At 37.7% G+C, this 14,845-nt stretch overlaps 1 protein-coding gene across 1 annotated transcript; it reads right to left on the minus strand.

The window, feature by feature from the left end:
* Positions 1 to 1,681: 1,681 nt before the first annotated feature.
* LOC117288610 (homeobox protein Hox-B7-like) lies at positions 1,682 to 14,613 on the minus strand. The gene is made up of 2 exons (XM_033769529.1): positions 14,127 to 14,613; positions 1,682 to 2,457 (listed from the first exon to the last, which is right to left on the minus strand). The coding sequence occupies exons 1-2, from the start codon at positions 14,599 to 14,601 to the stop codon at positions 2,045 to 2,047; spliced, it is 888 nt and encodes a 295-aa protein (XP_033625420.1). The 5' UTR covers positions 14,602 to 14,613; the 3' UTR covers positions 1,682 to 2,044.
* Between the last annotated feature and the right edge of the window lie 232 nt (positions 14,614 to 14,845).

The following is a 14,845-nucleotide window of genomic DNA, read 5'->3' on the forward strand; positions in this document are numbered from 1 at the left end:
AAGACCACAATGCACCTAATTCCAAGCTTTACGCGCGCGCCCCGGTATTTGCGAAAAGGTCTACGGTATAAATAATAGGAGCCAGCCTAGCCCCAATTGAACAAAGAGATGTGTAAAATATGAAGCAAACAATAAACGTTTAAATTATTCGCAATCTTCTCCAGTTTCCTTAAGTTTAAGGAAAAGCTGCCTGCAGCTACAAGAATCTTATTTAAAAAAAGTAGGAGTGGAAATTTAAAAATTAAGAGCGAAAGGTAATACATTTTAAGTCAACAAACGGCTATGATAGGCACTTACTTGACAATTAACATGAGTTGTTATTTTAATGAAAATAATTAAATACAAAAAATGAAAATCCGAAAATAGAAATTGACACTTCAGGAGAAATTAGCAAAAGTACCCACATATTAATTTACACATACTTTCGCTTCTTTTCAGACAAATATATCAAAATGCCTTATGAATGGCGATAACTTAACAGAGTTAAAAAGAAATTCGTAAATATTGACATTCCCCAAAATACAAGCCGAGGTTCAAGTTATGTACAAATGAAACCTTATACCGAAAAATTATTCATACACCATTTGTTTTCACTGTTCTCTGATTTCCAACCATAAAAACACAAAAATGCGGTGAATATTTACAGACTCTCCAGGCTAAGAATACTAAGTAATGACTAGCACAACTTTTAATTTAGTTTACATTTATATGATAGTTTGTTTTTGGGTTACCCTTGCACCGATGTGTGTAAGCACTGTATACTCAGTTCTTTCCCGGATTCTGTAAAACAATAAAATCGGAAAAAGGATTTGAACCCAGACCTTTGCCAATCTACAGCATTGCCCGGTAGTTAAGAAACGATTCTTTCACAGAACTCGGAAAACTACTACATGTACACCCATCGGTGTTAGGGTAAAACAAAATAATATTCTTTATCCCATATTAAAAATTAAAACCTACTAATGTTACATGTTCACTATTACCCGAATTGTCGTACAGCCCGAATTGTCGTACTGCCGTGATTTTTCAGATGAAACCTTGAAAATGATTGCGACAGAAAAGAGCAATTTGATTTTCTACCAGCAAAGGATGCATTTGTTTGGTTTTCAAGACACGAGATCAACAGGCCTTGCTTCTTAAAGAGAAGGATAAGAATGTTGCAAGAAATCTTGGGGCTATGTCACCCGAGGCCATGCTACACCAAGAAGGAAAGGCATTACATGTACATTTGAATCTTTACATTTTTTCCCTGAGGACCGAAAGACATTGTTTGGAAACCTTTATATTATGTGCTACCAAAGTAGTCTTGCACTGCAGTTGGTTGCCTGTAAAAGTTGCCTCGTGTGACAAGGCCTTTAAAGGCAGTGGACACTATTGGTAATTACTAAAAAAAAATTATTGGCATAAAACCTTGGTAACGAGTAATGGGGAGAGGTTGATAGTATAAAACATTGTGAGAAATGGCCCCCTATGAAGTGCCATAGTTTTCGAAAAAGAAGTAATTTTCCACGAATTTGATTTCGAGACCTCAGATTTAGAACTTGAGGCCTCGAAATCAACCATCTAAATGCACACAACTTCGTGAGACAAGGGTTATCTTTCTTTCATTATTATCTTGCAACTTCGATTACCGATTGAGCTCAAATTTTCACAGTTTTGTTATTTTATGCATGTTGAGATACATCAACTGAGAATACTAGCCTTTGACATTTACCAATAGTGTCCACTACCTTTAAGAGTGTTTTACTTGACTTGATATATAACAGAAAATCAACTTAAGCATGGTTACATGATAATGTTCCAACGAATATCTATTGCTAGGGACGTTATGCGTTTTTTCTCTAAAAATAACGAAATTAAAAGTTCCACATTTATAAAGCAGAAAATAATTATTAATCTCATATGACACCACAGAGTTTGGCTTGATGTGTCTACATGTAATTGGCAAAGCTAATTTCTACAATTTGAAGGCTTTCGACGGACTACGGCATGAAGCAGTTTGGGTAATTTTGTTTTGGCACACCCGAAAATGTAACAGTTTTTTTTACCGGTCCAGCACAGTACTATGCGATAACGAGATGACGTGTGAACCATGTTGGGAGTGGCCTTGACTCATGTGTTGACCCTGGTGCCCATGATTACCCAAATGCTGTTGCTGAACTTGACCGCTCTGAGCAGACGACATCTTCTTTTTAGCGGGCCCACCATCCGGACACTTCTTCTCCTTCTCGTTGACTTTCTTCAACTTCATCCTCCTGTTCTGAAACCAGATCTTAATCTGCCTCTCCGTCAAGCTGAGGGTGTGGGAAAGCTTCGACCTCCTGTCCCGTGTCAGATACATATTCGCCTGGAATTCTTTCTCCAATTCGTAGATTTGAAACTTGGAGTATGGTCGGCGCTTTGTACGTCTTGGTGTGGTCGTGAATGTTGCAAGCAGGCTGCAAGATGATGCACCACCTGTAGCAATTGAAAGAAAACAATCAAATCATAAGTAACCTTGGAAACCGATTTCTTGATCATTCATTATTTTGTAACCGATTGGTCAGAAGGGAATGTGTTTCCAGAACAAGAAGCGATCTGAGTCTAGAATGGAACCCATGTCTGCCGCTGATTATCTAACGAAAGATCTGAACCCAATACTCAATCATAGCTCTGGTGATAAATCAGCCCAGTTCATATTATCATGACCTGGTTCCAAAAGCTGTTAAACACGAAATACTGCAAAAGAATCTGAAAACGTAAGAAAAAGAAATAGTTGATTTCGGTCGTTACAACCAATAAGGACGAATAGTTTACATGGGTGCTGACAACTATGCATGATGGTTCACTTTTTTCTTCCGACTCGCACAGCGAATTTGTTAGGCAAAAAAACCCACAAAAAAACAAAACAGTTGATCGTCCCCGCCCGCATCCTTTTTGTTATTTTTCAACTTTTGTAATCTAACGTCCTCATGCGATGGGTTCAAACTGAAGAATTGGTAGCGTGTTTGATTTGAAATACTAAGCAACCATCTTGAAAAAATAAAAATAAATAAATACAAATAAAAAGGCCCTCATCGTCCTCTTTTTTGAAAAATCCGGACGATCAACTGGTATTTTTTTCATTTGGCCTTATTGTTTCAAAGATTTCAAAGTGTTACTGTTTGTCGACTTTGTTCTTCAGATAATAACTAGTGTATGAGTCAATCAGTCAATACCGGTCGAGTTGGCAATGGTTCGGATACAATCTATATTTTAGTATCTTCCTTATCAGCAAATGCTAACCACAGACACATATTGACTATTTATCTAGTTAGCCCACGTAAAAGGATAGCCAATATATATGTGAATTGTTGTGGTTAGGCTTTATTGACGATGGGCAAACACCATTGACACTATTTTGTCATAATAGAATCATAAAACGTCTACCTTTTTTTCTAGGAACAGTTTCGCGGCTCACTTACAGTAAAACTATTCAAGACTTTAGGACAAACTTGAACAGTGTCAAACTAAAGGCTCTTTGATTTTGCAGTCCATGTACCAATATTCCCCGAAACTATTCCCATCTTAAATGTATCAAAGTGAATTAAATTGCATAAGATTAATTATCATCGTTACAGACATTGGACACTATTGGTAATTATCAAAGACCAGTCTTCTCAAATGGTGTATCTCAACATATGCAAAAAAAACAAAAAACAAAACTGACAATTTGAACTCAATTGGTCGTCGAAGTTGCGAGATAATAATGAAAGAAAAAACACCATGTCACACGAAGTTGTGTGCTTTCAGATGCTTGATTTTTAGACCTCAAAATCTAATTCTGAGGTTTCGAATAAAATTCGGGGAAAATTGCTTCGTTCTCGAAAACTACGTTACTTCAGAGAGAGCCGTTTCTCACAATGTTTTACACTATCAACCCCTCCCCATTACTCATTACCAAATAAGGTTTTATGCTAATACATTGTAACTATTTTGAGTAATTACCAATAGTGTCCACTGTCTTTAAGTTATTTTGATTGCAGCGATCGAAGTAAGAATATCAATGTACACAAACCCCACCAAACGTACACTAAAACGTTGATGAGTTATTGATGTTGTTGAAACTACACATTGGTCTATTGAAATTTTGAAGAAGGAAACAAGAATTATTCCGCCCCAAATCCAATGATGCATTATCACTTTAAAATGAGGATACAGTAAGATTAGCACATTATTGCTTTACTTGTTTTTAGTTATTAGGTTCAGATCCTTTGCTTTTATCCTTGTGTCAAATTAAGTTACTGTCACCTCTGAGAAAATAGGTTTAATTAGATCAAAAGTGTTGCTGGATTAGAAATCAACAAATAATAACATAACGAGACATGCAACAAAACACCCAAGCCTACTGAGACGTGACTAACTGCCCATTTCAATAAACCAAATAAAATGTTCAAAAGGTTACATTATTGAAAGGTTCAGGAAAAGTAAGCGTTTTTTTCTTCAAACATCAGGCTTGAACAAGTATGTGGTATTTATATACATACACATTTACATCACATCAACAGGGGCAATCTAGATAAAGTCAATTTAGGATTTCTAAAAACTACCGTTTAACCCTTAGAAATCACTATTTACCTGACCCGAATTTCGCTTGCACATTGAATTCACCACATTAGTACATTCCCCTTGCCCTTTCGCTACAAACCGTCCACACTATGCATTTCCCCCTAAACACCGTTAAGAGTGTTTCTCCACCCATACGATCCAAGCTCCTCACACCGAGATCAGCCAACCGGGACGCGGTGCGGATTGACGGGCATGTGATGGGAGGCGTTAAGGGTGATTGGAGACGCACTAGCAAAGGAAAAACTGCCATGTTTTCAAAATATTTTCCTCCCATAAAAACCAAAACATTCAACTGAAGTGTCTTTGATGTTGTTTCCTTGCCGAGAGTAGGGATTTGTGGCTCTTTTGTTATTACATTTTAAACCTTCGGTTTGCTTCAAGCTGCTGAGTTGACATCTAAAATTTCCCCACACTAAAATTTCCCCACACTATTGGTGCCGAACCAATTGTAAAAACCAGCCAAACCTTGCAGATTGATTTGTCACACATACAGCAGATTGTAGTACGCTTAAGTTACAAACAATTAGATTTGAGCTGTGCATCTATTGTTTTAACAACTCGACAGTGTTTCCAACAACGCTGATTGAACACCAATGGCGATCGACCAGATAGAAGTTCAAACTTATATTGCGATATCAACGTATGTGGGATTGAGGCATTGTATGGTGAGGTAACAATGTATATTTGGTTCGCTGTAACACCACGTGTATCTATTTGCCAGTTAGAGAAATGTCTTGCTATATGTTGTACTATACTATATAACGGAGTATAACAAACTCTACCAGGCAAGTACCGCAAACCAATACGCTGATACCAACGAAATTGTAACAAATTCTCCATATGCCTTAAAGAAAGACCATATCAGGCCTGATACTTCACGGAGGCAACGAAGGCGATTGCCTCCGTTGCCCCTTGCCATTGCCTTGGTGCCCTTGCCTTGAAATGCTCCAGTAGAAATTTACAATTTCCTCATAGGGTGCCCTTTGCCAAAGAGTAAACGCCTTGGTGCCCTTGCCCTTTCAAAAACGAAGCATACAGGCCTGCCATGCTATAGGGTAGAAACATCGAGCCATAATAACTTTCTTTTTGAACTGTTGTATGGTATACCCATTACAACAGTAGTAGCTATAGACGAAATCCGATGACAGAATCCCACCCAAAACACCCAGCAACAACATACTATTATTACTCACTTTGCAAAATGATTACCATTCAGCCACTGGTAATAGAGATGGATTCAACCACTGAAAAAAACCCACTCTAAATTGTTGGTATTGACAAAAGGAGTTAACCAAATTCAAATCATTGAAAGGTTAAGCTTGGTGCTCAATCAAATTCCAGCTTTTGAAATAGCATGAACAGGAGAAGGTCACAGAAAACTAACACCTTTTTCGGCAAAGCAATTTACTTATCCTCGGGCAATCCTATGAATCAACAATTCTAACAGTCAAGAGTGTTGGAACTACTGTGCACGAACTAGATACAACTAAGTACATAATGGTTTGTAATGAAGACCGAATAGACTTGAGATTTCCAAGTTGTTGTCATAAAAGTAACAAGGGGAAGATATAGGGACCAACTGGGTCGGGTCGTGTTTTCAACTGAAATGGAGCGAAGATTTAGGTCAGTCAAAATGTTTGTTTATGACAGAAATTGGGACAGTTTTCTTTAAAGATTCGTAGAAGCATGACGGCCCCTTTTCCCTCATGGAGAGCAAATCACGTTAGGCTATTTTGATCTAATGAGACCAGGGAAAGGAATATAGTTATTATAAATGAGTAATTACTTTCTGTTGAAAAGTCGACCATGGAACTGGAAATTTGAAAATGATTGTATAGGGGCAAGACAGTTAACACAAACGTGTGTTATTAATACACACCATCTACATACACCAATTATTGAGGTGGGATGTGCACTTAATTGTTGGAACCGGAAACTTACTATTGAGATCTAGAAAGTAAATAAATACTGGCCCAGATATTCCTTGTCTGAGATGGAAGCACAAACAAACAACAATTTGTAAATTTGGGAGTCGTTAAAACTGACTGACGCCATGACGGCCCCTATGCACCTCAATGGATATGACGGTGTGACCTTTCATTACTGATTGAGTAAAGCATGACTTACCAATCTTTCAATAATTGAAACTCTTTTTTTTTAACTACAAGAAAAAACATATTATTCCATAACGATTTTTATGGCATGTTTTTTTCTCTTCTTGATAGCCTAAGTTTGAAAGACGAAACGGGTTTTGGAACCAACACTATTTTTATTGTATAAAGTTCATATCGGTACTATTTATAACAACAAATAGTTTCGTTTGCACAGGCACAATCAACTGTTATTGAATACTTTCCAACCACCACCACTATTTGAATCCCAGCAATCGAAATAAACACATGATTGTGCATGAAATCAAATGACAAAATATCAACCGTTTTTTTGCTGTCGTCATTGAAACGCGATCACCCTTTTGATGAAAGCCTCACAAGTTGGTTGGGTTTTGTGCTAAAGGCAAAGAGCCTTTCTTCCAAAAACAAATAAAGTCAATAAAATCTGGAACTCATGAATACAAAATTTGGCTTCAACATACTATAACAGATACACAAACACTCCAACAAACAAACAAACGAGACGGTAAAGTGTCTTTTATGCCCAGTTAGTTCTAAATACCACTGACTAACACCCATCTTGTTTTCATGATCATTTGACCTTCAACTGAAGTTATCAAAGATTGTTCTGTAACCCATGTGTGTGAACATCATCATTATCCATGTATCACGCAACAGATATTGAAACACACATATATCAATGCTTGACATTCGGAAGAAATTCAATCTCATTCAAAGTGTCTGTAAATACATGTCGGGTACCCGCCTCTTCCCGTGTACAGTAACTTTCGTAATTACTCGTATTACCGTTTAGCGACAAAAGCTAATTCGAACCCGGCCTGATGACATTGTTTACGTGAAGGGTAAATTGGAGTGGACACTGAGACACAAACCAGACCCGGGTAATGCATCGATCAAGCCCGTAGAGCTGGCCAGGCACGCGCGGTGAAAAATGCTCAGTTTCCCGGACAATTTTCGATTACATTACAACAAAACGTGCCATGGTGGTTTTGAATAATTCCAAATGTGTCAATTTGTGACACTATCTTGATTTGTCACTTTGTTTTGAGTTGACACTGAATTTCGCTCAAAAATAGGTTGATAAATCTGTTTCAATCGAATAAGTTCTAAGTTTGTGAAAACGTGCTTGCCAGCTTAAGCTTGTTGGCGCTCTAGCAATTGAACCGATTATCGTGAATTCCTTATCAACTATTACAGAAAAAAGTTCAAAATAATACACTGGTCACTTAAACCCTTTTTGAGCATATTTTGATATGAAAAAATGGCTGGCATCAAATCAGAAATAGCTCAGTATCAGTAAGAATAGATTTTCTTGTACTGTTTTATTCTAAGACATTTACACAAGGAACACAATATGACAAGGTTGTACATACAACAGTATAAAAACTGCCATCGGAAGAATGAAAAACTATAGAAATGTTCTATCTCTATTTTTGTAGGAAGGGTAGGTAGAAAAAAAAAACACTCCATCTGCAAGCCACGCAGTACAAACATTGGATGTTATTTCAGCAAGATATGATTGAGCTATATTCAAATGGGATTTGAATGATTTGAAAAACTGACTTGCTTGTAATGTTGTCTGCCGTAGGTGGCTGAATAGAGTCAAGTACTTGGAAATAAATCTACAGGTGGCGACAGCGTGTATGGTTTTTTGATGTGGCCCATTAACTGTACAGGCCTGCTTATGATTCGGTTTGAAAGGGCAAGGGCACCAAGGCATGTTCTCATTGGTAAATGACACCCTATATACTAGGAAATTGTAAATACTAGAGCATTTCAATGGCACCAAGGCAATGACCAGGGACATGGAGGCAATCGCCCCAGTTGCCTCCGTGAAGTATCAGACCTGAGCCACGTGCAGTCAAATAGGTGGCTGAATAGAGTCAAGTACTTGAAAATAAATCCACAAGTGACGAAAACATGGATGGTTTTTCGATGTGGCACAATATTTTTACTTAGGATGTCAGAAACTTTTTTTGTTAAACTTTGGGTAACAATTCGACAGGAAATGCGGTTTGTGAAAAGAAAGATATTTTTATGATTTGTATGTCCGGAAAGTCACCAGGGACTTGGGTCAGCCCTCTTATCTATCAAGGGGGAGGATTGAGCCAACCACAGGTACATCATCGGGTAGGAGAGGGTCGAGAGGTTAAGGGTTCCCGGAACCCAAGACACGTTCAAACTAAGAAATACTACCTCAACAAGAAATTAATTGTTTTCGAAAAAATTGTTTTCGGAGAAAAAAGAAAAAGAAGTCTGGCTTTCAAGTGAAATATTGACTTTCTCTAAGTATGGATCTAACTAAATTGAATTTTAATTACCAAAAATTGTTCATTCTAAACCTCTGGTATTCGGGAATCCCAAACCCAAACCAAGCTAGGAAAATTGCAAATTGCTCACCGTTTCGAAGGTTTCAGATTAATATTTCGTAGATGTTAGTGAGCTAATTCGTAAACTGAAAAAAGGTGCACACACTAGGGCCTATGCCTTTAATTTAACGTTGTATTTAAGGCAAAGTATATTTCTACTTTGGTTTATTTTGGAACCGTTAATTTTGAAAGTGATTACCAACGTATACCTTCCCTTTAAATAAGGCCTCAAATTCTCAACCTGAACCCACACAAACAGTTCATAAATAAATGAACAATTTACCACACAGAAAATCCTATTGAATCATGCGTTGAATCTCTGTGAACGTTTTTTAACACGTGGGCCTCATTATCTACAAGGTCACAAAACATTTCAGTTAGTAATTTAATGACTATTCCTTGTTGGCATAATATGCGCTTATAAAAGAAGGGACCATTATGTTAAAGGCACTGGACACTATTGGTAATTCTCAAAATAATGGTTAGCATAAAAACTTACTTGCTAACAATACATATATGTTGACAATCAACACATGCATAAAATAACAGACCTGTGAAAATTTGAGCTCTATTGGTTGCGAGATAACTATGAACGAAAAAAAAACCCACAATTGTCACACGAAGTTGTGTGCTTTCAGATGCTTCATTTCGGGACCTAACATTCTAAACTTGAGATATCGAAATCAAATTCGTGGAAAATGACTTCTTTCTCGAAAACTACGTCTCTTCAGAGGGAGCCGTTTCTCACAATGTTTAATTTTATATTAGTATCAACCTCTCCCCATTACTCGTTACCAAGTGAGGTTTTATGCTGATAATTATTTTGAGTAATTACCAATAGTGTCCACTGCCTTTAAGAACTATGGTATAATTGGACCATAATCCAGCCATATTGTGTCATAAGGCATTGTAGCAATGTAGTATTTTGGTTTGCAATTCCCTTCACAAAATGAGAACCAAAAAATGATGTGCACAAAAGTGTTTCCATTAGAGAAACATTCCACACCTTGAATTCTATACATATTTTAGTAAACACCTCGAGGCTACAAGTGCTAGAATTAATGAATAGTGTAAGGCACCTATCAACTCAATTGTCTATTATTAAAATGAAACATTTTGTTCCCTCAAACCACATTGGGGTCATATATAGGTTAGGATGTTTGAACATCTAAAGTTCATGTATTCAAAAGCCATAGGGGATCCAGTCAACACTGTGAAGGCATAGAGCAAGGAGCTCATGGCGAAGGCAAGTCCCGGCGATTTGAAATAAGAATCGAGGTTGTTTTCTACGTGAAGTCCCAGAAATCAAGACAGCCCACAAATAGTACCTCCCTTCATTCTTCTGCGACAAGGATGGTGGAATAGCAACTATACCCACACAATTTTAAAGCAAGTGACATACAATATTACTTCAACAAATAAATATATCAACATTTTAACAGAACATGATAAGACGTCAATCCTGAAACTGACATTCAGTTTTAAGTTTCATCGCAACATGTTTATAAAATGGTGTATTAGGCTACGTTATACATACTACCAATTTAAAGACGGGTGCATTATTGATTCTGTGCCCACAGACTACATTTACCAATCCAAAGGAATGGTCAACAGACCTTAGTTCATTCTCGATCTGATGGGAAGGTACACGTTTGGTAATTACTCAAAACAAATATTAACTTAAAAACTGACTTGGTAACGAGCATTGGAGAGCTGTTAATATAGTATAAAGCATTGTGAGAAACGGCTCCCTCTGAAGTAGCATAGACTTTGAGTTAAGAGGTAATTTCTCACCAAAATAATAAAAGACTTCTAGCTAGAGGTCTTTTATTCCTATCTGAAAGCACACAAATTCGTTACAAATTCGTTTTTTGTTATTTTATGCTTATGTTGGGATACACCAAGTGAGAAGTCTGGTCTTTGACAAATACCAAACGTGTACCTTCCCTTTAATTGACACAGATAGAGTTTGATTTTGTCCAGAGACACAACCACAGTTAACACAATTAATTAATTAGTAGCAGACGACTTCGTGAGCAAAGGCCAGGCAGTATTGTGATAATTATAATGCAATATAATCCATTATAGGAGTACCTACTAGGAATACATTTATGCGAAATATTATATCATATTATGACGTCACGCTGTTATTGTTTGAGTATAGACAGAGTATCAACTGCTACCCGAAAAGCTTCAAAAGTTTTGTTGACAGAGATTCGGTAATAACATTGTCAAAGATCAGTTCCACCTTTTATTTTCCCACCATGAAGCAACGGTATCCGAAATAACAATTTAACTTAGGCTCGATCGGTCATCATCAGAGTCACGAGAAAATATTGGGAAAACTCACATGTGTTTCACTGTTTTGGCACATCGAGTTTTGGCATCCCGAGATCCAAATTAATCGTTGAATCATTTCTCACAAACTTTATACATGTACATTTCAAGCATCACATTACTCCAGTGAAGTTTTCCACCATACATGTATTTACCATGTTAGTTATGTGTAAATTTGTGAACATTTATTTGTTGTCATTCTTAAATGCACACCCTTTAAAACCGACACCTGAAGTTAAAATACGGAAACTTAACCCTCTCATCCCATCATAATGCAAAACTCTGACATAATGCCAAAAGCCAAAACTGTACTGCTATATCTGGGAAAATAATCGGAGTTCTGTGTATTTCTTACGTTTGGTTTACAAATTATTCCATGGTTTCTGTATGCTCACCCTTAGAATTTGTTAAATTTTCAAAAGAAAGAGAGTTTACTGTAAAGTGAGAATGTTGAGGTGGTGAGTCATGTAAAACAGTTTAGCACAGTCTTGATTCTTGACGAGGTCATGGGTAATAGGTCAAGAGATCGGATCACTTATTGAGAAGCGTCAGGTACAGTGAACGAATTAACACCCTATAGAATGAAAACCGCAAGATATTAAAACATCTTGAGACTTATAAAAAAAAAAAAAATGAGTGTTCTTAATAAGAATTTTGGTTGATCATGTTTTTGAGCAGTCTTTGTTGATGGCAATCTCCAGTAATTACATCTTTTAGTGTATAATCTGGCGACAGGTGTAAAACAAAAGACAAAAACAGCAAGTGCGACGGAATGCATGTTTGTTTATCAAATGAATACTTGGTAAGGGAGAGTGAAAAGAGGGACAGATTGATTTTGTCCGAAACTGTACACAGATAACCAATATCTAATGTATGTCGCTTTGATTTCTAAAACCTTTATTTTTTCCTGCTGTGCCTGAATTTATCCCACTGTTTTGCCCGAATTTGGGACAGGTTCCCAGTGACTATTTCGCTCGGCAAAGACCATATAATATGCAGTTTGTCAAATAAAAAAGTGTCCCGGCACCAATAATTTGAAGAATCTAAATATGTTGAATATTTCAAAAACAACTTGTATCCCCCTATGTACAGTTATTAATATACGGCAAGTATCTTCATTTATGTAGCTTGTAAAATATCTTGGGCAATTATTTAAATTATTGGAACAATTCGAAACTAACCAACATTACTAATAATGATGAAGTGGAGAGAAAGCTGTGAGATTAAGATTTCTCTATATGAATTACTGAATTCATCATCAAGATTTATCTTTCCCATCATACAATTGTTTTGTACAATAAAATAATATTCAAAATTTCGGTCCTACTACTTGCCGTCAACTCGCCGACTTACCGTCAACTCGCCGTCAAATCATTTTCGTGCCGTCAACTCATTAAATTTACTTGAAAAATTTATAAATGGGGCACGGAAGTGTTAAGTCTGGGCTAAACTACATATTTCTCACGGTTTTCGGTACAAATTCATTCACAAAAACGACTTTGTGTTGATAAAAAAAGTACCAATCATTGACATCTTGGGCCAAGATTAATCCATATGAAAAAGCAAGATGGCGGCCGACGGTTTTGCTGCTTCGAGATAATTTTTTCACAAGAAAAAAAACTCAATTTTTATTCCGAAATACGACCTAAAACTTACGCAAGTTCTCTTTTAGCTGATACGTCACCGTTCTATGCTTCTTTTGTGGATTTTAAATGTATATTGGAGGAGTTGACGGCGAGTTGACGGCACAAGTGAGTTGACGGCGAGTTGACGGCAAGTAGTAGGACCCCAAAATTTAAATTTTTCTAAACTTTTACACTGTAGTCCACATGTTCGAAACAGTTACACCAACCGAAGACAAAACTGTCAAACATCGGTACCCGTCAACGGTGATCCCTGTTCAACAACTCGCTCAACAATACAAGACACTACTTTTGAGGTTTTCCTTATCACACGGTCTATTTTGTCTTAGTTTCTCAGTTTTATCAAACCATCAAACTAAGTTTTTCAAAATTTGAGAGTGAATATGCATCGACCCGCATGGCATTGATTCCGTCCTTTCTCTTGGATTTGAGTAAGTGATATGGCCTGGTGAAATATTAACGGTTGGATTTGAAATTCGAGTCGAGGCATGGGGGTGGTATGGTTTACTCCCAACGGTTGAATTGTGTCAGATTGGAACAGAATGCTGGGAAAAAAATACCTGACACATACCACAAGAGTCATACTGACATAATAACTGATGATTTGCTGATGATACTTTTTTATGGATTAATATTAATAAAAATCGACGAAAATCCATTTTCTTTGCTGTAGAGGGTATCAGAAGCTGCAAGTGCAATTCCCGTTTGGGTTTCAGAAATAGACTTTCAAGAATTTTCAGAACTTTCAGAAATTTCAAGAATTTGAAATGTCACAATTTGTGTCTGTTTGGTTTATTCCCAAGTGATGTCAATGTCATAAGTTTCGCATCAATCAGGTCGTATCAGAGAATTTGTATCAACTTTTCAAATTATTCTGTGTCTTAGGAAAGAAAATGCGGGTTGCATTCCAACGTATAGGAGAAGTTCTGAATTGGTGATATAAAAATCATAAATCCATAACAAAAAATTCTGAAACGAAATCTGCAGGCTGGAGGAAGAATAATCAAAGCTGTTATTATTTAAATTGAGTGATTATACAATAAGAACATGATATTTACCTGTCATATCTAGTGGATAAGGTGAGTTGTGGAACCCGTAGCTAGATCCATAGCCGTTGCTTGTTATGTATTGCTGTTGATGAGCATGGGGGTGTGAGGCGCCTGGTGCGGTAGACCCAGTCAAGAAAGACGGTGCTTTACCGAACCCACCGTGGTGGTACTGAGGGTGGTAAGACCGTGGGTGATGCTGCGCGTATTGACGGTCTTGCCCCGTCGTCCACGAACCCCCACCGACCGGAGACAAGTCGTCCGTGTGAGTCTCTGATGTATAACATGATGTTGGATATGGGTACGGGATGGCTTGATCGGGGCTGACACTCAGCGAGCTGCAGGTACTACGAGGTCGGTTTGTCGTGCCGTAGAGACCGTTGACTGTTGCCGCCGTGGCCGCTCCGAAACCCCGGTACTCGGCGGCGCAGCTATCGGCGTTGGTCGGCCTCGCCGGAGACCAACCCTGTTCCATTCCAATTTGCATTATTGACTCTGATGGGATACGAAATAAACCGTGTATGAGCGCCGTGGGCGACCAGTACCTCTTCAATTGACCTTGTGGTGAACTTGAAACTCAACGGCAGCCTAAATGCACTTTGCTAAACTCAGTAAGCCGTCGTAGCCGATTGGCGGGTCGCGGGTCGGCAATTTTATGCGTCGTCGCTCGCTGACTCCCGACTGAATAATGACAGCGTTTGTCGCTGACAGGTAAAGCCTGACCCTTGTTA

The sequence above is a fragment of the Asterias rubens genome, chromosome 3 (assembly GCF_902459465.1).
Source record: "Asterias rubens chromosome 3, eAstRub1.3, whole genome shotgun sequence".
Classification (NCBI taxonomy): domain Eukaryota; kingdom Metazoa; phylum Echinodermata; class Asteroidea; order Forcipulatida; family Asteriidae; genus Asterias; species Asterias rubens.

Excerpts from the sequence above, each read along its gene's own strand:
- LOC117288610 (XM_033769529.1), bottom strand. The coding sequence starts at position 14,601 with ATGCAAATTGGAATGGAACAGGGTTGGTCTCCGGCGAGGCCGACCAAC. Across the intron at positions 2,458-14,126 it reads TTATCCACTAGATATGACAG|GTGGTGCATCATCTTGCAGC; the intron begins GTAAATATCATG and ends CAATTGCTACAG.